Source organism: Plodia interpunctella, chromosome 3, assembly GCF_027563975.2.
Source record: "Plodia interpunctella isolate USDA-ARS_2022_Savannah chromosome 3, ilPloInte3.2, whole genome shotgun sequence".
Lineage (NCBI taxonomy): Eukaryota > Metazoa > Arthropoda > Insecta > Lepidoptera > Pyralidae > Plodia > Plodia interpunctella.
In genome coordinates, this window is record NC_071296.1 from 11,369,326 (window position 1) to 11,393,163 (window position 23,838).

A 23,838-nucleotide genomic window follows, 5' to 3' on the forward strand; every position below is an offset into this window, starting at 1 on the left:
GGGCTTCATAGTAACTTTTCCTGCTTTCTTAATATCATTTATTTGAGGACTTGAGACTTTTTTAGTTTTTGGTGCTGATTTTTTTGTTTTAGACTTTTTATTGTCTTTGTGGGGCTTTAATTCTGAAATAGTTTTTTTCAGAACTTCATTTTCTGCTGTTAATTCTATTATTTTATTCGAAGCACGATCCAATTCATTCGTGAGCTGCGATATTTTATGTTTAAGAGAAGTGATTTGATCATCTTCTTCGCTGTCTGATAACTGAGGTATACTGCTAGTGGTGACACTCAATGCAGCATTACAGGCAGTGGACGTTGACGGCTGCATCAAATTACTGTTTTCAAATATAGATAAATCTAGGTAGACCGGACTACTTTTGTCCGCCCCTCGCTGTACTGTCACGCCGTCAAAAGAAGCGCGTACTGGTGTATTTGTATTATCGATTTTGGGCTGTTTGCTTTTACATACAACGCACTGCCAAGTATTTTTGAGTTCTTTAGTCATTATTTTGTAAAATCGAACTTCCGGAACATTGGCACAAATAAGGTCGTAATATTCCATGCAAATGCTGCATTGTAAATACCGTTCATCAACAATAACGCCTTTACAGCCACTACAATTCTTTGTATCAGACATATTTTATTACCTTAGTACAGAGGTAGCGATAGTTAACGTCGCTAAAATCTGCGTCTCGTGGTACACGGGCGGTCGTGGCTCAGCTGAGCGATGCGATGCAATGATTCATCAAGCGGCGACTCTGCGGGTTGTCGTAGGTCAGGGATTCCAACAGTTATTTTGTAAAATTTAAACTGTTTTGTTGATTTCTTCTTTAACTGTTCACTTTTCCATTAAAGTTACATTAAAATATTGATGATCTTATTCTTATATTCACGTATTTCACATAAAAAACTAGAAATGTATGCAAATTACACACTTAAACAATTAAATTCTACGCAGCGGTTAGCTTATTATGCTTGCCTCTTGCCTGGCGACGAACGACCTATATCCGAACTTATTATATTACAAATGCGAAAGTAAGTTTGTTTGTTACTTCTTCACGCATTATACACTGGACCGATTGTTATGAAATTTGGTACAAGAGTGGAAAATAACCTGGAATAACACACAGGCTACTTTTTATCCCGAAATTCCTATGGGAGCGAAGCCCGGGGCGCAGCTAGTATATATATTATATATTATTAATCTCGTTCACAGCTCCTCGTTCAATATTACGGGCACAAATAAAACGGGAATCAGGATTTTAAAAATGCAATCTAAGTTTTTTTTTTTTGTTCATCTCATTTGTATTCTGCTGTGCCGATGATAAGATTCGAAATGAAAACTCGCTGCAGCTCCGGCGAAGCTCCGTGATTGGTTGTTTATTTCTTTCAGCTAAACATTTCATTAGATCACGATAGCCGGAGTAATAACACATTCAATTTTTAGTTTTGAATATTTACTAGTTGTTCGCCGCGAACGCGTAAACCTCGCGGATACAATAAGTTTTGATGAGATTTTACAAAATTGTGAATATTTCGAAAACGACTTAACCCATATTGATGCCCCACGAATTTAAAATTTCTATTGACAGATCCTGTATACGGCAGCGCGTGCCGTGTTCAACAATATATAGGTGCCTACCTCCATAAAATAATTTGGCGTGCGTATATTTTTATTCCACGATATTTCAGAATCTTTTCATCCAATTTATGTGCTGTAAAGGACAAAATTTATCTTTATGAAATTATCTTGATGATGAAATAACTTGTAATCATAAGGATTAATATGCTTGTGTAGTAATAATTATCAAAATGCGCCTTTTCATTTACATTACCTTATTACATATAAAATACTTTATAGTTGTTTAATTATAAAAGATAGATGTATAGTGTCGCGGACTTTTTTATGGATCTACTAAAAATCTTTTTTGTAGTACATTATATGCATGTATAATCAACAGTAGGGCCGGCGCACGCGCGTTAAGATTTTCGGTAGCGCTTTATTCAATTTACTTTATAAGTGTTCACTGATATGGCTAAAAACTAATTTATTTCGAAACAAATATATGCCTATAGGAATCTCGGATAATGTAGCTTCTGATATGGCTAAAAACTAATTTATTTCGAAACAAATATATGCCTATAGGAATCTCGGATAATGTAGCTTCTGATATGGCTAAAAACTAATTTATTTCGAAACAAATATATGCCTATAGGAATCTCGGATAATGTAGCTTCTGATATGGCTAAAAACTAATTTATTTCGAAACAAATATATGCCTATAGGAATCTCGGATAATGTAGCTTCTGATATGGCTAAAAACTAATTTATTTCGAAACAAATATATGCCTATAGGAATCTCGGATAATTTAGCTTTCTAATGGTGAAAGAAAGCTTCGGAGATCACCCGCCTCAAACATGCGAAATCACCTCGCGAACACAATATTTTTTGACAAAATTATGAATATATCAAAAATGGCTTAACCTGATTTTGTTGCCTCACGAACTTAAAAATTCCATTGGCAGATCCTACATACCTTTTAAATTTCGCGTAAACAGTTATCGCGTTACAAACATACGTACATACTTACATACATACAAAAAATGTATTTTTGCCCCAAGTATCGCTCGCTTCGCTCGCTCGGTCAATGACTCAAAAAGAAAACTCGTTTATTTGATACATATAACTGACATATATCTTTGGCAGCTGATACGCAAAGCTTTGTGTTCCTTGGTCGCCTTGTACGACATCCACGTGTGGATGTACAGTGACCCTAATAGTTAGCCTTAAAGGATAAGTAAAGTAAGCTAACCCTTATAACGAAAAAGCGCAGTTACGACTCCATAGCATATTCTTTGATGCCTACACACTAACGCGAATAAGTTCGCCGAACCTTGACGCATTCGGTACTCGTATGTACGGTTTTTCGTTGCGGCAAATGAAAGCGCTCATACAAATTACGCAATGATCATTCATTCGCGTCGATGATACAGTGTGTACAGCCAACATATCAAGATACTACGAGTACTTGTTACGAATAAAGTTAAAAAACATCTACGTCACAGTCTGTCTAGAACAAAACGTCTGATAATAAAATTTCATCTTGAATTTTTGTCTGCGAATCGGAGACGAGAGCTCTTAGCTCACTTGTATCGTATGAGCCATAACTTTTTATTGCTTGTCACAGACCATAATTCCAATAGAACGCAAATGCATATATTTTGCCGTCACGGTACCGTTCCGAAACATATGGATGCGTTGCACCAACTTTGACGTTAACTTCTACCTAGATTTTAACCGACGCGCCGCTGACGTTTTGTCCAAATAGCGTACTTTCAGATTTTCTGCGCACGTCAAAATTGACGGTGTAACCCACCCTTAGTCGCCTTGTACGACGTCTATTTTAGGGCACAACCACACTTCACAATCCTTCAAGTCATCAAGTGTGACAAATTGCAACATATCGTGTGTGGCCGCAGTTATGCTCGCCGCACGATCGACGAAAACTAATCGAATTCCGCCGCTTTGATGTGTCGAGTCGAGCATTTTAGGCCCCATGTAGATTCTTTGCAGCAATTTTGTCTGCCATGTCCAAATAGCATCGGTCTAACCACGCTTAAAATCAAATCTTTTTGTCTCATCTTTTTGTTTCATGTAGCTCTTGGCTATTTTTACATGTATTTATTTAGTTTTACCTGCCCCATCTGTCTATAATAGCAATGCCAACTTTGTATAATTAGGTTTTTATAATATAACTATCTTGCCATTCAAATGTTGGCATAAGTTTTGGCGTACAGTCGTATAACATTATTTTAAAATAATATTTCATTTGGCATTAAACGTCATCATCATCATTTCAGCCTCTTTGTGCCCACTACTGAGCATAGGTTTCTCTTCACGTACGCCAGCCTCCTCTGTCCTGTGCCTCTCTCATCCACGTACAACCTGCTACTTTTATTATATCGTCCGCTCATCTCATCGCAGGTCGCTCGACACCTCTCTCGCCGGCCCCAGGCTATCATTCAGTCAGCATCAGCACTTTACTCCACCTACCATCACGCCGACGTGCCAGGTGTCCTGTCCAGTTCCACTTCAAGTTCATGACCGCGTCTCTCACGTCCCTTAATTTGGTACGCTGTCGGATCACGGTGTTTGGAACGCGATCTTGCAATCTGATGTCGAGCATGGCCCGCTCCATGGCTTTCTGTGCGACTTTCAATTTGTACACAGTCTCCTTCGTGAGCGTCCATGTCTCGGCACCATAAGTCATGGTAGGCAGGACACATTGGTTAAGTAAGCGAGTTTTTAGGCATTGTGGACTGTCAGTTGACTTTAATATGTCACCCATTTTGTTAAAAGCCGCACATCCAAGTTGAATTCTTCTGTCCATCTCGTTGTTATTTTCCTTTTTCTTATTTTTCTGCTTCTTCTTCTTCTGCATTAAACGTATTTGGAACAATTGTTTCGCATACATAATCGATGGTTATATAGGATGGGCTTGTTAGTTTACTTATGACCAACTAAGTAAACACGGCAAGTGTAATAAAATGTTTTGAACTTTTGGATCAACATTAGTATGCGTCAGCTGATATGCGTACCTATAGATGTGTAAATATCATTAAGATAAAACACATATTATATTAAGTCTTAAAATTGTATGGAAATTGATAAGTTATAAATATCTAAATAATATGAATACTTTTCTCTAACGATTGGAAAATGAAAAAACCAAATTTAGACTAAAAATGACATCTTTTATTAAAACAATAGTGCAAAACGTTAAACACGTCATAATTTTATATAGCATTATCAAAATGCCACCTTAAAAGTTTGAAATGCAGCGTTATATAAAATGACCATAACTCCAAGTCACGTGCCACTGGCCGTAACGACGTCAGACGTCATAAAGCGACGTCGGGGTAACGTCAGCTCGTGCACAACAACGTTTGTTTTATGTTCCGACGTTGCCGCGCTCTTTATAGTAAAATGTTTATTTTAAGTCATAAGTCGTGAAATCATCTGGAACAAACGTAGGTACTTGCTGCTTAAGAATCCGTAATTTTTTGTACAATTACCACCTTGGTACAAAGGTCGTATGCCTCTCGTCTATTTCTGTCGCAAAACAGCAGTGCTTGCATTGTTGTGTTCCGGTTTGAAGGTTCAGAGAGGCGGTGTGATTACAGTGTACCTACTGTGGCAAAAACCTAAGCTACAAAGTAGGTAACGCGCCTGTGACAACCGTGGTATTGCAGGCGTTGATAGGCTGTGGTGACCACTTACCATCAAGTAGACCGCATGCCTATTTGCCTGCTGGTAAACTACCAAACTACCAAAAAAGCAGGCGAACTACCAAAGGCATGTGTCATAACATAGCAGGTGTCTGATTACTTCGATTTCAAAAGTTTGCTTAAAGTACTGCTTTCTACACGATTAAAATTCAAATTTAATTATTTATTTTTATTTTGTTTTTATTATCGTTTACGTTATCCGTGCCCCAAATTTTAGGATGAGCCTTATTGCAAATGATAACTCGCTTAACATAAAAATTATAATAACAATTCATATGTAATCTTTTTTCCACTCATATCATTGATTGTTGTGGGATTAAGGCTATAACAACTTAACCCTAAACGTGAACTCTTTTCCAAGTTACTTGCTCAATAGGACGCCTACTAGAAATGTACTTTTATATGTATTTTTTTTTGTTCTAATTATTACCACATGAATAAATAAATATAAATAATAAATAAATAAATAAGGACAAATCACACAGATTGAGCTAGCCCCAAAGTAAGTTCGAAACTTGTGTTATGGGATACTAACTCAACGATACTATATTCTATAACATATACATATATAGATAAACATCCAAGACCCAGGTCAATCTGAAAAAGATCATTTTTCATGTTGACCTGACCGGGATTCGAACCCGGGACCTCCACTGTAGCAGTCCGGCATGATGACCATTAAGCCACGGAGGTCGTCAAATTTTTTTCATAGAACCTAATTGTGTAGTAAATCGTGCAGTGACAACGTTATCAGCTACAGTCAACATAATCTCATAAAACAGTTATTTTAATCAGGAAGATAAGATTGTGACACAGTTTTTTTTTTATATAAGTACATGTAAACAAAATATTTTGATAAAAAACTGGTTGTTGCAAATTCGCCACTAGAAATTAACCGCTTGATGCCATTTCGCCATAATTACTAATGTCATTTGGAAATTTTGGTAAATGTTATTTAGAATTCATATTCTATTTGTTACTAAGTGGTAAATATTTTATTTCTCCTGAACAAAACTATTCATTTAAATTATTAATTGTCTAATTTTAAAGAAATCGATTTGTCGTATTTTCTAATATTTGTCCGGAAACGCTATATTCTAGTTATATTTTCGACCGTCTCATAATTAATACAAAAATAGAATAGCCGTTTAATATTATACAAAAATTAATTTCAAGTGTGACGAATTAACCCTGTGGCAAGTTTCCAAATGCCCGATAACTGTATAACATCCGAAATACGCATTCCCATAGCTGATACAGATATTGATCATTATATAGATAAATCTTATCGATTGAGTACTCGATCTCTCGTTATATACTTTTGGAAAAAAATCTTCTGTACTTAAAATTATTATGTTTGTAAACTTATTAAACTATATGCAAGCAAGAAATAAAATTTCTAAACATTTAACACACTTAGGCATTACGAATTCTGGTTAGTATTTTTAAATACACTTGATTCGCTTGTACCAATATTACGCAGCATCTTTAATCAGATCTCATCTAGAGCCGCGCGAATTTTATCGCCACTAGTTTATCATGTGTGCGCAACTCCATCATATCGCGATAACACAGATAAGAATACCAGTCTCACTTCAACCATGGCCAACGTCGCGTTGGTCGTCGGAGCTGCCAGCAATCTTGGCTACCAAGTGCTTAAGAAACTCACCGAGACTTACCAAGGAAAGATCTATTTTACCACTGAAGATGAAGAAACTGGTTATAATATTCTTAAGGGATTCAAAAAAGATGACATTGATATAAATTACATCCCTATGGATATAACTTACACGAAAAGCATAATAAAACTGAGGCACCATATACAAGACAAAGAAGAAAGAATAGATCTACTTATAAATCATTCTGATTATGTTCAAACGAAGAAGAATATATCGCACGCGGAAAAAGTGAGAAGAATCATGAGCGTAAATTTTTATGGTTACATAAATTTCGGGAAATTAGTTTATCCGATTTTAAATGAGAATGCGAGAGTGATTAATGTGTCCGGACCAGCGGGTCTATTGGCTACAATTGAAAACGAAGAAATACGGAGTATGATAAGTGATACAACGCTAAACGAAGATCGGTTAGTTGCAGTGTTTCAAGAGTACGAAGACGCTGTAAGAAAAGGTGTTGAAAGAACTATGGGTTGGGGCAAAAACGTGCAAGCTATTAGTAAGGTAGCTTTAAATGCTGTAACATTCCTTCAACACAGAGAATGGTGTAATAGGAATGTCATTGTAAACTGTGTCAACCCTGGAAGTTTGTCTAGTAGAGAAAACAGAAAGATGTCTAGGGTTTTCGAAGAGGGCGCCAAGGCAATTTTGTATTTAGCATTAGAAGCGCCCCTGTCCATAAAGGGCAATTTCGTTTGGAGTAATTATTCGGTCATTGAGTGGAATTGTGACCCATTTGTAGAGGTGACGACTGTATAATACAAGGCTTTGGGTTATTTTGTTAGATGTATTTATTAAGGACGAATGAGCTCGAATGTAAAGAGTTTAATTTTGACATTAAAATAAACTTGATATAATTCCAAATAGTTTTGAATTTAAATTAGTGCAATATCGAATGGTTATTTGAATAAATTTTTAATTAATGTGTTATAGTCTAGTCAATTGTAGAATAAATTACTGTAAGTTTAATCGTATTTAATTTCATAAATTTCGACGACCTCGGTGGCGCAGTGATAAAGTTCTTGCCACTGAACCGAGAGGTCCCGGGTTCGACCCTCGGTCGGGTCATGATGGAAAATGATCTTTTCTGATTGGCCCGAGTCTTGGATGTTTATCTATATATGTATTTGTTATAAAATATAGTATCGTTGAGTTAGTATTCCATAACAGAAGTCTCGCACTTACTTTGGGGCTATCTCAATCTGTGTGATATGTCCCAATATATTTATTTATTGTTTATAATTATAACATCAAATTACGATATTTCATAACATTTAGATGAAAAAAATATTTTAACATGAAACATTTATTTAATAGCGTACGAGCAATGTTAATATTTGTTGTACATTCAACCGCACGCCACATTACGTTACGTAAATCTCTATGACAGGGTAATAGAGAACAATTTGGATATGTTTATGAATAGGTTGATTGCCGTTGACTGTTTACATACACGGCACCACGCTGCTTCTATGAATTTGTTATAACAAGTGTATATGTACCAAAATTCAGTCAATCTGCTTGAATTCAACACAAATTTTGGTAAAAACTATAGTACATTACGCAGTATAGTTTCACATAGGGGTCGTCCAATGATCACGTGATGTTTTTTTAGCATTTTTTATCCCCCCCAAGCGTATAAGGGTGATACGTATTTAGGTTTAAGACTTGAATTTAAGAATTTTGAGACATTGCAAGAGAATCATTTTGCGCTTGAGTCAAAAATACGTCTAAAACTGCGGACTTATCCTATAATAGATGTTGCCCGGGGCTTCGCTCCCGTGGAGATTTTGAGATAAAATATAGCCTATAGCAATCTAGGATAGTGTACCTTTCTAATGGTGAAAGAATTTTTGAAATCGGTTAGGTACTTTCGAAGATTACCCGCCTCAAACATACAAACTCACAAACGCTTACCTCTTTATAATAATAGTATAGATGAAGGAACTCTTCTTGAGAGGAAATAGGAGCCAAGTCAGATTAAAAGTAATAACATACAAAACGAAGATAACTTTTGCTTTCAAATTGAAACGAAACTCTTATCAATAACGCCACAAAATAGACGCTCAGAATATATTTGGACGGCCAATATGCGTTCCGTGTTACGCAGAAACATTTACATAGAGTAGACAGATATCGTCCCTCGGGGTGGGTCAGGTTTGGCCCAAACCTGTGAGGTATCTTATTGCACCAACGTACGACAGGGAACTGTAAGAGAACTAGCTTTTGCTCACTTCGACGCCGGCGTGAATTTCCCACGAATGACACGATGAAAGGTACCCTATGTCCTTCTCCGTACATCAAGGTAAGGCATGCAAAAATTCCTTAATTCAATATGCATAATGTGTATTAAACATTTTAATGTTAACTAACTTTTGCGCACAGCTTCGCCCGCGTGAATTTCCCACGGGAACATTAATTTTTCCGGGATTTAAGGTACCCTATGTCGTTCTCTGTACTACAAGCAAATGCATGCAAAATTTCAAGGATATTGGTTGAGCAAATAAAGCGTAGAGAAAACAAACAAACTTACTTTCGCTTTAGTTGTTTCGCCGTAATGTTATGAATTATTTTAGAATTTACTCAATATTTTTTTCTTACAGTCATATTTCTCATGGCTGTCAGTAATTATGTGGAATAAGATGGGAGTCGTTTCTCAATTCCTTTTATTATAAATATATAATGATAAAGTAGGTAACGAGAATTTTACTAAACAAATTTGGTTGAGTTGCACTGGTAAACTTTGATAGTATTAACTTTAATCCGGGCAGAACAACGCAAAGTACGCCATTTAGGTTATAGTTAACGTCAAAGTTGACTGGTGCAACCCACTTTTAGAGGACAAAAGGCGACGTAATGAAGCGTCAACTGCACAGTTAGCAGCATGTTAAAGCATTTTCGTAGATTTCATCCCAATTTGTGTACTAATACAAAAAACTTACTATACAATTAAATGGCAAATTCACAAAATGTTTAAAGCTGTTGGAAAGAGAGTCAGGCTTTTGCCTAACAGTGAGACATGACACTTAAAAAAGACATTCAGCAAAAATCCATGATACTAATATATATTATTATATGCTATATCCGTGATGTGAGATTACTATTATATGAGAAACCCCCTAAGCCACCCACGGAATCCCTTTTTTCGCATAAATTTTTTATCCTAATTTAATTTAGCATAACGAGTTACTTAGTTTATCGTACTTGCTTTTTGCCATACCTTTTCAATAAGCATAATTATAGTTTAGGCTAATGTATTTTACCATAATTTTGATTTGCATATAGCTATAGTGTAGCAGTAGGTTAGGGTGCGGCGGAGTGGCCCTTGGGCCGCCCATAAGCCGCCAATATGCTTTAGAATATTATGCCTAAAAATTGTTATGCTTATGGTAGGCGTATGCGTAAAAAAATTGTGCCTTAAACATTATGCCAAATTAATATTGTGCGTAACTATTATTATGATAAGTAAAAGTATGCCATGTTAAAATATGACTTAAATTATGACATAAAATAGGGAACCGGCACCCAGCAGTGGGGCTAATGTAGTAGGCTGAAAATTACGATGATAATACTAATATTATCAAAAGTGGAATAAAAAGCTATCGATGACTACACTAAACTATATCTGAAAGAAAACAACAATACTGACAGTCACTGGGACGTGGCGCTATAATAAATATCTTTTATCTCAAGTGGGACCAGTCGGAGCGAAAGGGATGCATAAAGCAGCGGTTACACTAACGACATAAGTTTTTCTATTTAGAAGTTGAGATATCCAGATATTTAGCTATAAGTAATTCAAGTGAAAGAACTGGCGGTTATGCATTTTTATGAAGGTGTAAAGTTGTGATAACTTACGCACTTATTTACTAGATGTTGCCCGGGCCTTCGCTCCCGTGAGAATTTTGAGATAAAATTTAGCCTATAGCAATCTTGGATAATGTACATTTCTAATAGCAAAAGAATTTTTGATTTCGGTTCTGCAGTTTCGGAGATTACCCGCTTCAAACATACAACTCACAAACGCTTACCTCTTTATAAAAATAGTATATATAAAGACCTTAGTACATAGACCGTCTGTATGGGTACCTCACTGTCGTCTGGGCACTCTTATTTCCGCCGCCAAACAGTAGAGCTTGTATTGTTGTATTCTGGTTTGAATGGTGTCAAGCTACTTCTTTTCGAGTGTGTTATTGCTAACACTGGTGTCAGATTTTATTCAAGTCGCTTAAAGGCATCTGACATGACGCACAACGTGAGTAAAACCTGACGGAAAGTGCCTGTATAAGTCAAATTTCTAAATAATTAATTTGACTTTGGCTAATAAGAGTGATATACTCATCATGTTACGATTACGCGACTGTACTTTTATACCTATTGATTACAAATGGTGTCTAGTCTAATAGTGACTGCATTTTTTTTAAACCATTTGATCACACGCGTTATCATCTGTGTCGCAACATCAGAATATTAGTGAATTAAATACTATGTTTGTTTTCTTTAATTTACAATATCTTTATCGTACAAAGAACACATGTTAAAAGGGAAATCACTATTCCATTTCGAGGAACCTCACGGACATATATAACAAAAAGGTTAATATATAATATCGGCAAAGAACACATGTTAAAGAACACATGTTCAGCAAAGAACACATGTTAAAGAACACATGTTCAGCAAAGAACACATGTTAAAGAACACATGTTCAGCAAAGAACTCATGTTAAAAGGAGAATCACTACTCCATTTCGAGAAACCTCACGGAAATATATAACAAGAAGATAAATGTATATAATGTCGAACGTATCTCATGAATGACTTAATTCTTTTTGCTTTTATAAAATGTTTTATCAAGATAGTGTAAGAATATAAGCTTAGTGCAGACATTTCTGGATAACAACTACGAATATACTCGCCGTTTCTTAAGAACAGTTCCAACTTCATAGAATTTCTAGACCAAAGTACAGCCAGACAAAAGATCGTGAAGTAATTACTGATACCAGCAGCGACGATGCTAACAAATTTCAGTATTAATACAGGTGAAAAGAAGTGTTTAGTACAGCATTTTAGTATCATTAAAATACAAAAATTAATTAATAAGTAAAAACTAATTTAGAAATACTTTTTTTTTCATAATATTTGGTAGCTTTCATAAACACTCATGATTCCAGTATAGGAAAGTGTCGTGAGGAAACCTGCACTTATAGTGCGATGATTTATCAGCAGTATGAGGAACGGACAAAGCTATCACATAAACGCACAAGAAATGCATTTTATGTATGTTTCATTCCACATAATTTCATACTCAGTCATGAGGAATCAACTAAAATCTAATTTCAAACGGGACTATATCAGATTCAGTCATTAAAAAAAATATAAACAAAACAAAATAGAACTAGACGAAAAGTATCGGATGATTGAGTGACGGTTGCCGGATTACGCCAGTTACGGCAGCCGTCCGGTCCGGCGGGATTGTTTTTAGATCTCGACTTTTTTAAATGTCAAATCAAATTGGAGTCTTTGAGGATGACTTTTGATCACCCTATGTTAAAAAAAAATGCTTGTAGTATTGGATCAATACACACCTGGTTCTGGAGTCCATCACGGTGACACTCAAAATTCAAATATATTATGTAATATTATGGTATTTAGAGGCTTACTAGCCGTTTTCCCGCGGCTTCGCCCACTTAAATGCCCTCGGGAATAAATATATTAGGACAAATCACACAGATTGAGCTAGCTCCAAAGTAAGTTAGAGACTTGTGTTATGGGATACTAATTCAACGATACTATATTTTTATAACAAATACATATATAGATAAACATCCAAGACCCAGGCCAATCAGAAAAATATCATTTTCCATCAAGACCCGACCGGGGATCGAACCCGAGATCTCTCGGTTCAGTGGTAAGAACTTTACCACTGCGCCACCGACGTTGTCACAATTCCAAAACTTAAACAGTGTGAATATTTACATTTTTTGAACACAAATCCATATTGATTTTGCGTTTGCGATGTTATATTAACCAATTTACAATGCAGTCAGGCGTATTAGGCTATAATTGGAAATGTAGGTTCCTTGGGGAGTATAGTGTGTGGGAGCACTAAGAAAGGGTTCTCAGAACAGGAATTATGGGAAAAACTGATTTTTTACACGTGATTTAACAAAATTAATGCAAATATTTATATTTAACGATTTTTATTTTTACATAAAAAAAAATCAAGCTTATATTTATATCTCAAGTGAAATTTAAAATAATCACAAATTAAGTATTGCAAAGAAAATTCCTGGATAGAAGAAACAGCTAATTTACATAAGACATTACGATGTGCAACAAGAATCGTCTGAATATAAGAGAAAACCGTGGAGGCGCTGCAGAAATAAAAATATTGTTTACGATAATACGTGCTGTGAGTACAGATTCTTGCAATGCATACATGCATAGCGATTTAAAAATATATTCTCGGTATGAGAAGAGCTCAGTGGCGGAGCAGTTGTTCGCATGCTCAGCCTGCGAGATGCCGGATACGACGCTCGTATTAAACAACTTTTTTTTTGTCAATTTTGTGTCCCACTGCTGGGCAAAGGCCTTCCCTTTCTGCTTCAACTATATACTTCTTAGCATAATGGCAATTGTATGTATTTATTTCAGACCTAGCTTTTGGCCGCGGCTTCGTCAGCGTAAATTTCCCAAGGGAACATTTATTATTCCAGCATAAAAGGCATCCATATGACATCCATATTTCAAACTACAATAAATATGTATGAAAAATTTCAAGAAGATTGATTGAGTAGATGTATACTGGTATCTAAAGCATAAACTTCCAAAGGCGCATATGTTACATAGAGACTAAATAAATAAAAAATCCTTTTTTTTTTAGTTTTAATGTCGTTTCTATGAAACGGTAACTCTATGTACTTTACTGTCCTAGTGTTGCTTGGCTATTACATAGAGTTAAGATGTCTAACAATCGCAAATTAGATTGTATTCTTTTTATATGAAAAAAAAAACTACGAATCACGAAAAGTCATAGGTAGATTAAATGTTGCTTGTTTTGATGTACCCAAGTAGTCTTTAGGTGGGTTTGCGTTTGATACCAGTAACCCTGTATATATAGATTATAACACCCCTCTTTTTGCAAATAAAACTTTATCTACATTACATTAAACACTAAGCTAGGAGGCGCGGGGCAGAAATTAGCTAATTTATAATGTTACCTTTGAAGAATATCAGCCTGCACGTAACAAAAGCTTCATTGGCCTTGATATAATTATCGTTAATAGAGTCACCTCACATGAGTGGGGTTCATCCACTTGGATAAGTAAGGAGAGGGTTTGAACTTAATACATATCTATACTATGAATATAAACAGGTAAACGTTTGTTGGTTTGTATGTTTGAGGCGGGTAATGTCCGAAACTACAAAAGCGATTTCAAAAATTCTTTCACTATTAGAATGGTACATTATCCAAGATTGCTATAGGCTATTTTAAAATTCCCACGGGAGCGAAGCCCCTGGCAACATCTAGTATATTATATAGTCATATATTTGTCTCTCGTCTGAGTGTTTTCCCGGTTTCTTCCTCAGCCGTTGAGCGTCATCCTTCTGTCATCACTCACTCAATTTCAAAATTATCTTTTGTAAATATTACTAGATCATCCCGCGGTTTTACGCACTTATTAATTTTAAACATGTTACGTTTCACCGTATAGCATGTACAGAAAACGCAATTGACTCAATTGGACGGATTCGCGTATGTTCTGTATAAAAGGTACAATATGTGTTAATCCAAGATATCAGCTACCTCAATACCAAGTTTCATCAAAATTTATCTGTTTGAGCGTGAAGAAGGAACAAACATGCTCACAAACTTTCGTCTATATAATATTAGTGGGATTAGTAAGTTAAGTAAGGTAGGAAAGTGTTCAAAGCTTGTCAAGTAATGTTAAACTCGGTCCAAACTGAGTCGGCAAGATGAGGCGCTAAGATTTAATTCTGAATTTGTGTCAGGAAGCGTTTGTATGGTGTGCAGAATTTAATATATAAAGCATATAAAAGTATTAATTTTAGTTTATTTTCACCTAGCTTTACCCGCGGCTTCGCCTGCGTGATTTTTCCACGGGAATGTTTTTCCAGGAAGAAACAAGGACACAACAAACCTACAAAAGTAAATTTTGAAGAATATTGATTTAGCAGATAAAGCGTAAAGATGTAACGAACAAACTTACTTCCCCAATCGGAATACTGATGACATTATAATACAAAAAAATGGCGAAAATAATATCATAATACATGATATTATTTTCGCCATTTTTTTTTTGTTTTCGTGGGAATTTTGTGTTAAAAATGACCTATACGGTATACGGTTGAACCTATACCTACCCGGATACAAAAAATCGATTAAAATCTGTCTCAGTAACTAGTGATTAACAAACATTATCATATACTAACGGTTTTCGGCTCACAGACAACAAGTTACTGGAATAATATACCTAAATGACAATTAATTTTATTTATATACTTATTCAAAAGCTTTTTGTTTAGTAACCTACTAAGTTACTATATAAAAAGTTTAGAAAAATTTATAATACTATTCTAGATTCTGTGTAGTAACTATCTGGCTAGCTGGACCGAAACAATGACAAGAGTCTTACAGCGAATTGGCCAAGAACGCACACTCATGTCCACTGTAAAACGTCGTAAAGTCTCGTATTCGGGTCATGTTCTTAGCATCAACACTACAACCTCCTACAACTAACAATGATGGGTAAAGGTTTGGAGGAAGGAAAAGATCTTGGCTGCGGAACATCCGAGAATGGACCGGGATAGCGAGCGCAGCTGAGCTGTTCCGACGAGCTAAGGACAAGAAGGACTTCACCATGCTAATCGTTGATCTTCACTAGTTGGAGAGGCACCCATAGAAGAAGAAGTAGTAACTATACCAAACATCAAAAATTGTCCAGTAGTTTTTTTTTATTTGCGAGTGGTCTCAGAGCTAATTTCTTGAAATTCTCTGTTAATTTTTGCGCAAAAGGATCAATAGAAAAAACAAAATCCATTTCACCGCCAATTTTGAACAATAGTTGACAATTTTGCCTATATTTATTAGCGTAAATGGATAAACGGCCATTTTATAACGGCGAGGGAAAACATCGTGAGGAAACCTGCACATTGGTGGACAGTTTAGTCTACTGTGTGTATGCGACTTGCCACTAATTGGCGATAGGCAATCGTAAAAGTGATATGTGACATGATAGATGACTTTGGGCGACTTGAGTAAAACCTGACTCCAGTGTTAGCAATAACACGCTCGATATGAATAAATGAATGGATAAAGATACTTTTTCTTCACAAAGACTGCCTAACTAACACTAGGTCGCACGCCTCTAAATAATTTAGTATCGGCCGGCTCATATTATTTGCATACAGTGCACGCGCACTGCATCCCCGAGGAACCGGCGAAGTCCGGATGAAACTGGACTATAACAGGCTAAAACCGGACTTTTGAATGATTGTATGGGACTGATGGAGATGGCGCAACGCTATTCGTGTAGCCAATTCAAAAATATAATTAAAATTGTAATGAAACTTGAAGACTTATTTTATTGTATAAATATATGTAGTTTTCTAGATATTAAACATTTACTATCTGGAAACTACGCATAAGATTTAATTTACCTATTTTTAAATAACTAACATTTTTTTCATACAGAAAATTGCCTACTAATTAAACTTCAAAATCTTCAACGATATTTTTCATTTATTTTTAATCACCGATTACATTAAATTAAAATTTTTATTGAAACGTGTCATAAAATCCCAAAATTCCTACACAAGCAGAGCCTCTGGACTCAGCCTATCTATAGACTGAACGTGTCTGCCCCGAATGTTGAAACTGTTGCATTATTGAGCGCACTGGCTGCACCCGTACCATAAACAATTTTTTTTTTTATTTTCCATCGCGCACTCGCGCCCCGCTCTGTCCTCTTTTATGCAAAGGCGGTGTCGCATGATAATAGTTGAAAAATGGAACGATTATAATGTTTGTCGTTTGTTGTGCATTCCTTTTTTTTTAATTTTTTAACCAAGCTTAAGTACTGGCTGGATGTATTTGCTGAATACAATGAGAAAAATATACGTACCTATGTGACGAAACTGGTTAATATTTTCGCGGACGCTCGACGAAACACAACATTGTGTTTAGTGATTGCCATAATAAAGTTTAAATATACTTTAAGCTAAAGTGTGTTTTATCACTGTCGCACTTTACAATATTTGACATCAACAGAACGAGACAAAACATACTTTAGCTTAAAGAAAGTATGCTTTATTATTTGTATGAATATCTCTATCGAATTTAGGCCAATACAAATATAATTTAAAATTATCAAATTCGACATCTTCAAACATGAAATATCCATATTATTTATACCATTAAATTTACCACAGCATTCAAAGCGAAAAAAGAAAAAAGGTACATGCATTCTCCTGCAACTGACTGCAGCCAGGGAATCACATGCAAAGCCTGTTTGTTTCTTTATTTTCCTTTTTAGAATCTAGAATTTCCAGCCAGCATTATTTATTCATAAGGAATATGGCAACACCTCCGTTATTAGCTTGTCCCATTTGGCACCGTCCGCAGCGATCATTGGCAAAATGCGAGAATTAACATATTTCTGCTAGTCATTGCGTCTATTTTGGGGCACTTCAAAAATGCATTAAGAAGAAAATCTCATATCTACCTACACTGCGCCAAAACAATAGGAAATCCACGAGACAATAAACTTATCTTAGGATAAATAAGAAATTTTGACAATTTCATACGGTGAACTTTATTAAATCAATTCATAATATTGAGTTTTAGAGCCAGGCACCATTGCTCAGTCGTACTCCGTTGCGACGACGCGGCACGTAGCTCCATTGTTTTCTGCAGGTTTTCACAGAAATGCGTTAACGTACGTCGGAACTTCATACAATCTCTAAGTTGTTCAGCGTTGATCCGTCAACGAGACGGAGCGCAACGGAGCGATGGGGCATAGCTCTTAATGAAATGAGATTAAATGAAAAACTTGTAGTCTCTGGAATTTTTTTATACTCGATTTAACTTTTTATAAATTAATAATTGGCATATTAAAAATGGTTGTTTTTTAATGGCAATGACACCATTAGCACTTCACTAAAATTTTAACGCGAGCAAACCCCGTTACGCATCTAGTTAAATATTCTTCTACTTGCTGTTCATGAGATAGGGACAGTGGGGGAAATTTATACCAGTGCCGAAGACAATAGGCGGATTAGACTGGACACGCGCTGGGAGATAAAGGGGGAGAGAGAGGGGGCGGGGGGCACGTCTGCGGCGGTAGATTAATTCAATTGACTGGGTTTTGAAAAATTGTTGTTTTGATTCTATGCATATAGTAATCAATCATACTATATATTTTTTTTATAGCCTGTATTTTGTATCCTCCCCCTGTAGGCCTCCCCTTCTGTCTTCCAAAGGTTATCCTACGGGAACCTGACCATTTACCGGGATGAAATGTATATAAGATGATAACTCGGTATATAAGGTAAATACTAAGCCATTTATTGCTAACCACGACGAAACCTGTCTAAATCATCCCGCCATCTAGTTCATGGTCTACCTCGATGACTGCGCCCTTCGGGAACTATAAATACAAAACTCAAATTCATAATTTAACTAGCGTTTGCGCCCAGCTTCGCCCACGTTATTTTTCCAGGATGAAATGTCCTTCTCCATACTTCAAACTACATGTATGCAAAATTTCAAGAAGATTAGTTGAGTAGATAGAACGTGCAGAGGTAACAAACAAATTTACTTTCGCATGTATAATATCAGTTGGGATTGAGTCAGACTTGGCCTCAATAGCTCTAGTCAACTTTGACGTTAACTTTAAACTGCAAAAGTCATCGAAAGTGCAAGCCACCCTTAATATAATTTGTGATTGCTATAAAAGCTTAAGACAGCTGATGGAAAAAAAAAATAATCTGATCTAAGTATTTGGGAAATAGCCAGTTTTTGTCAGTTACATCGATTTTTTTATTGTTTATAGTCTTTTACATCGCATACGAAATAATGTTTTAATTTATTGTAAATCAGTTTTTGGCAGCGGCTTCGCCCGCGTGGATTTCCCTGCGAAAACGGAACACACATTATTTTCATACAAACTTTCACACGTTATAGTCATTTGGGGATTTATTTTTGAAAAACAGTAGCCTCTGTTTGAATTATTGTAATTATTGGTATCTATCTACCTACATGCATACCAAATTTCGTCAAAATCGGTCCAGCGGTTTATCTGTGAAAACGGAACCGACAGACATACAGAGACTTTCGCATTTACAATATTAGTATAAAAAAGTATAGATAAAATTTCTATTTTTCTCCTCCTTCTATTTCAGTCGGTAAAAAAATATGAAGACGATAGCACACTGCAAAAAGATTGTGCTATATTTGTTCAGTCACACATGAGTGTTCGATCCATCACAGTCGGCGCCCTTTGTGGTGATTTACCGCCGTGACCTGCCGGTAAAAACCGACCGCATATTACCGGAGAGGAGGAAACTCATGAAAAATAAATATAAAGTTTGTGTAACACAAATATTGTTTGTTTACCTTTCATAGAAATCCATTGGACCATCAAAGCAGCTGAAACACCAAAGTTTTTTTTTTTATGTTATGTTTCAGATTTTGTACAAAATCAAGAAACAATATTCCTTTTGGAACTGCTTTTATTCTTTTAATGTTAGAGCGAGAACGAACATACACACACGTGTACTATAGAATTGAATTGAACTAAAATCAATACATATAATAAAATTGAAGACAGGCCAAATCTGTACATTGTATATTTTTTTTACATCTTCATGGAATATACTTAGTTACTGATATAGATGACGAAAATATAGTTTTGGAAATTTTTGTCTGTCTGTCTGTCTGTCTGTCTGTCTGTCTGTCTGTCTGTCTGAACGCACATCACTCGAAATCGACTGGACCGATTTGCTTGAAATTTTGTATGTAGGTACCTTATATACCGAGTTAACATCTTATATACATTTCATCCCGGTAAATGGTCAGGTTCCCGTAGGATAATTGAAAAACTAATTATGAATCAAAAATGCCTCAGAATCCTGATCCCCTAACTCGATCCCCCGGGGGATCCTCGTGAGCTCATCAGTTCATCAGTATCCCCTTTAAATAAAAGTACATAAAGTCAATGTCACACTGAGTATTTTTTTTTAATTAAAAAACTTAAAAAATTTAAACAGGAAACAAGAAAGCCGCCTGAGTATTATTCAATAAAAAAAAAAGTTTCCTTACAATATTCAGTTATGTGACACGAGTCACCGGTGCTTCAATTTCAATTACGTCACATCGCCTAGCCACTGAAAAATGAAAAAATTGTTTATTTCCACCATGATTCAAATTACATCAGTTGTATATAATAAGAAGGTAAGGGGTGGACTGGAGCCTGAGCTAGGAAAATCCAGTGTTTCAGGACTCCAGGACACTCGCCCACAGTAACATTATACGATCATTGGATATAGGAGATGCATTTTGGTGGAAGTGAGGAAAAGGGTTCGGATGTGTCGTGTTCCAGTATGCTTGTGTGGTCGTGTATTGTTTACTTTTTTAACATGTAAAAACATTAAATGCTTCCTATAATGGCTCCCTTGTTTACCATAGACTACTGTCTCTAAAAAACCGCCGAACTCAATTCGATATAACATTTTTATTTAAAATCCTTAACTATTTCGTAGATTCTCCTACTCCAGGATATTAATTTCATTAGTAAGGCTCGACTACCGGTTCGTACCTCTCGTCATCTTAACATATTTGTTCCACCTCGCTTCCTCAAGAACTATACTCAAATGAATTTTTTCTACCGCAGTTTAAACCTGTTAAATAAGGACTATCCAGATATCGACATGTTCTCACAATCGCTGCAGACTATAAAAAGTAATTTATTTAAAGCACTGTCATCAGCTGAGTAAAATTAATAAAAATTATGAAAAAAAAAAAATAAATAAACAAGTTTGTATGTATTTTATGTATTAAACTATTTATGTAATGTATTGTAATTGCGTGAATCTGTTACTTCTTCTTATATGTATAATATCTGTTCTTGTTTTATATACAACTAAATAGTACCTATGTTGTCAACACGCTATACTTATTAGTTTTTTGTTATGTTTTCGGCATTATTTTGTCTATATCTATATGTTATTTTTATTGTAAAATGTTTCTTAATATGACTGTTTGTGTCAAAAAAAAATAAAAAAAAATAATAATAATAAATCTAAGAATACATGTCAAATTGTTTAGGAATAATTATATAATACGCTCACATACATAACGTGAAAGCAAAATAGTCTTTCCGGCCAGTCGTATAATAATATATAGTATATTTGTTAGACAAATTAAAAAAACCCAGACTTTAAATATTCATTTCGCAACAACTTTTGAATGGTTGAACAGATTTTAATCAAACATATCCAAGAACCAGCAGAACTAGCTATCAAATAGTAAAAAAAACGCATCCAAATCGGTTCACGCGTTGATGAGCTACGGTGCCACGTACACAGACAGACACACTTAACGGTCAAACTTATAACACCCCTCTTTTTGCGTCGGGGTTTAAAAATAAAAATTACTTCGTGCCAATCTCAAATATTTCCTATATTCGTTCAATCACAATGATTTAATAAAACTCCTTTGCCGCCCCATTTTGCTTTAGAAGACGTTTCAAAAGTTAAAGTTAAGTTAAATGCTCGAGTGATTAAGTGATTGATTATCTCTTAGAGAAGAGCGATGCGCCGCCATTGATAAACCAAAGCTTCAAAATACGTTTAAAATTCTATTGGCGATTTTGTTTCCATATCTTGCTCCTCTGGAGTTTAAGAGTTTTTTGAGATTTTCAGTTTTATTTATTTGTTTATACAGACTTTATTTATCTATATGATACAAAGGGCGGCATTATGCACCAATCAACCTTCGGGAAATACTGAAATAAAATTTATAGTTATAGGTATAATTAGGATTTTTTTGAGAATTTATTATTTTGAGAATATCGGAATAAAAAGTACCCTATGTATTATTTCAGGTTATACTCTACCCGTGTACCAAATTTCAAAACAATCCATCAAGTACATTTTGCATGAAAGAGTAACAAACATAAACACATACAAACATACATCCTCACAAACTTTCACATTTATAATTATTTTTATTTATTAGGATGATTAAATTCACAGTTAGTTTATTCATCCCGAAAAAGTATATTGAGAACTTTTTTGAAGATATTCCCAGATTTTTAGCATTAGCGTACGCGTCTTTCAGACGAAATCATCACGTGTACTGGCATCCAATAAAAAAAAACAATTATAATATAAAATACAATTAAATTCGAAATAAGAATTAGAAAAACATAAAGATCGTCTCATTTCAGTATGTAAACTGCACCTTAGAACGCGCCGCGGGAAGCGCCATCGGAAGAACCAATCAATCACGTCTGACGTAATGACGTCATCCATTATCAATTATTGACAGTACACGGATCGGATGCCGGCCGACGATTTTCCAAGTTTTATGCCTTGCCCCTCCTCGACTCCCCCTCTAACAGGGCTGACTTTGGTACTTACACTCGGTAATTTAAATTGTCCTATATGTTTTACCAGTCAAAATTCTATTACCGAAAAAACCGGCAATTCGCTCAGATGAAAGAGGGAGACGGTATGATACTAACCTCTTTAAAACCACTAAACCATCACATTTCAATTTGTAAAATTGCCAGTTATAAACTAAAATACGCATTTCGTTAATTGAATAATTGGAATAGTTACTCAATCGTGCTTCAACCACAAATCGGATTTTGATTAAATTTGTAACAAGCATTAAATATGTCCGGGATTAACGGTATTTCTATCCCGAATTCCCACCGGAGCGAAGTTAGTCAGTAATCCATATAAAAAAAGTAAAGTATGACATTTCTCTGAGGTTGGCAATACATCTTTTAGCGCTGACAACCCTGCGCCCTGACCACCGCGAACTCGATTGATCATACTAGTTTAGATGGAGTGGATTCATGGTAATCTAAGTTTTAGGGAACTCCACGGTACTGTTGGGACGTCATCTTAGTAAAAATAAATACTATCTGACTAGGGATTTAGTTGGATTTTACCATCAAGATTCTCATGGCATCGTCTGATGCACAGATAAAAATATATTATGGCGGGAATCATTTGACATACTGTCATGTGTGTGTTGATATACTGTCATTACCCATAGATTTTTTTTGTTTCGTTTATCCATGTAGAAAGGCAAAGGGATCCAAGACCATACAGCATGATGAAAAATGATCATAGGCCGCGAGATCCAACTAGATTTAATGAATGATTTATATCTTAAGCCTTCTGAGTACATAGGTATATACTTAAGTACGTGTATTTTTTAACGAAAAATAACATACAGTACTTAACATTTACAATTTCCCTCTGAATAAAAAACATCTCCGACAAAAACATTGGTGAATTTTATTTCTACAAAAAAAAATCATTGCAATCATTCCAACCTTTTTAGAGACTTTTTAGCTATGCTTACCCGGATACACGTTTACAGCGGACAGTTCACGCCAACCGGTTTTATCTGCTTCTAACCGGCGGCGGGCGACCCGCGGCGGTGTTTAACACCTCATTCCAGTAAATTCCGGTTACAACAAGTTAACACACAACCCGCGACGATTGTGAGCCGTTTGTTTGAAATTTAAATCGCTGAACTTTGCCACCTTTGAGGCGTGCGGATATTTGCGGCTAAATGCGATATTTAACGCTTCACAATTAAGGCTCCGGCGGTT

At 35.6% G+C, this 23,838-nt stretch overlaps 2 protein-coding genes across 11 annotated transcripts in view; one reads left to right on the top strand and one right to left on the bottom strand.

Moving 5' to 3' along the window:
* The window catches only part of mmd (mind-meld), a 486,484-nt gene that overhangs the window by 410,022 nt on the left and 52,624 nt on the right, over positions 1-23,838 (bottom strand). The gene's annotated exons all lie outside the window — the stretch shown is intronic.
* Positions 6,795-7,902, top strand: LOC128683921 (uncharacterized). Its single transcript, XM_053770030.1, has one exon. It carries the CDS (start codon positions 6,891-6,893, stop codon positions 7,722-7,724), a length of 834 nt encoding a protein of 277 aa, XP_053626005.1. The 5' UTR covers positions 6,795-6,890; the 3' UTR covers positions 7,725-7,902.

Bases quoted from the DNA above. Each gene is read 5' to 3' on its own strand.
- LOC128683921 (XM_053770030.1), top strand. From the start codon at position 6,891: ATGGCCAACGTCGCGTTGGTCGTCGGAGCTGCCAGCAATCTTGGCTAC.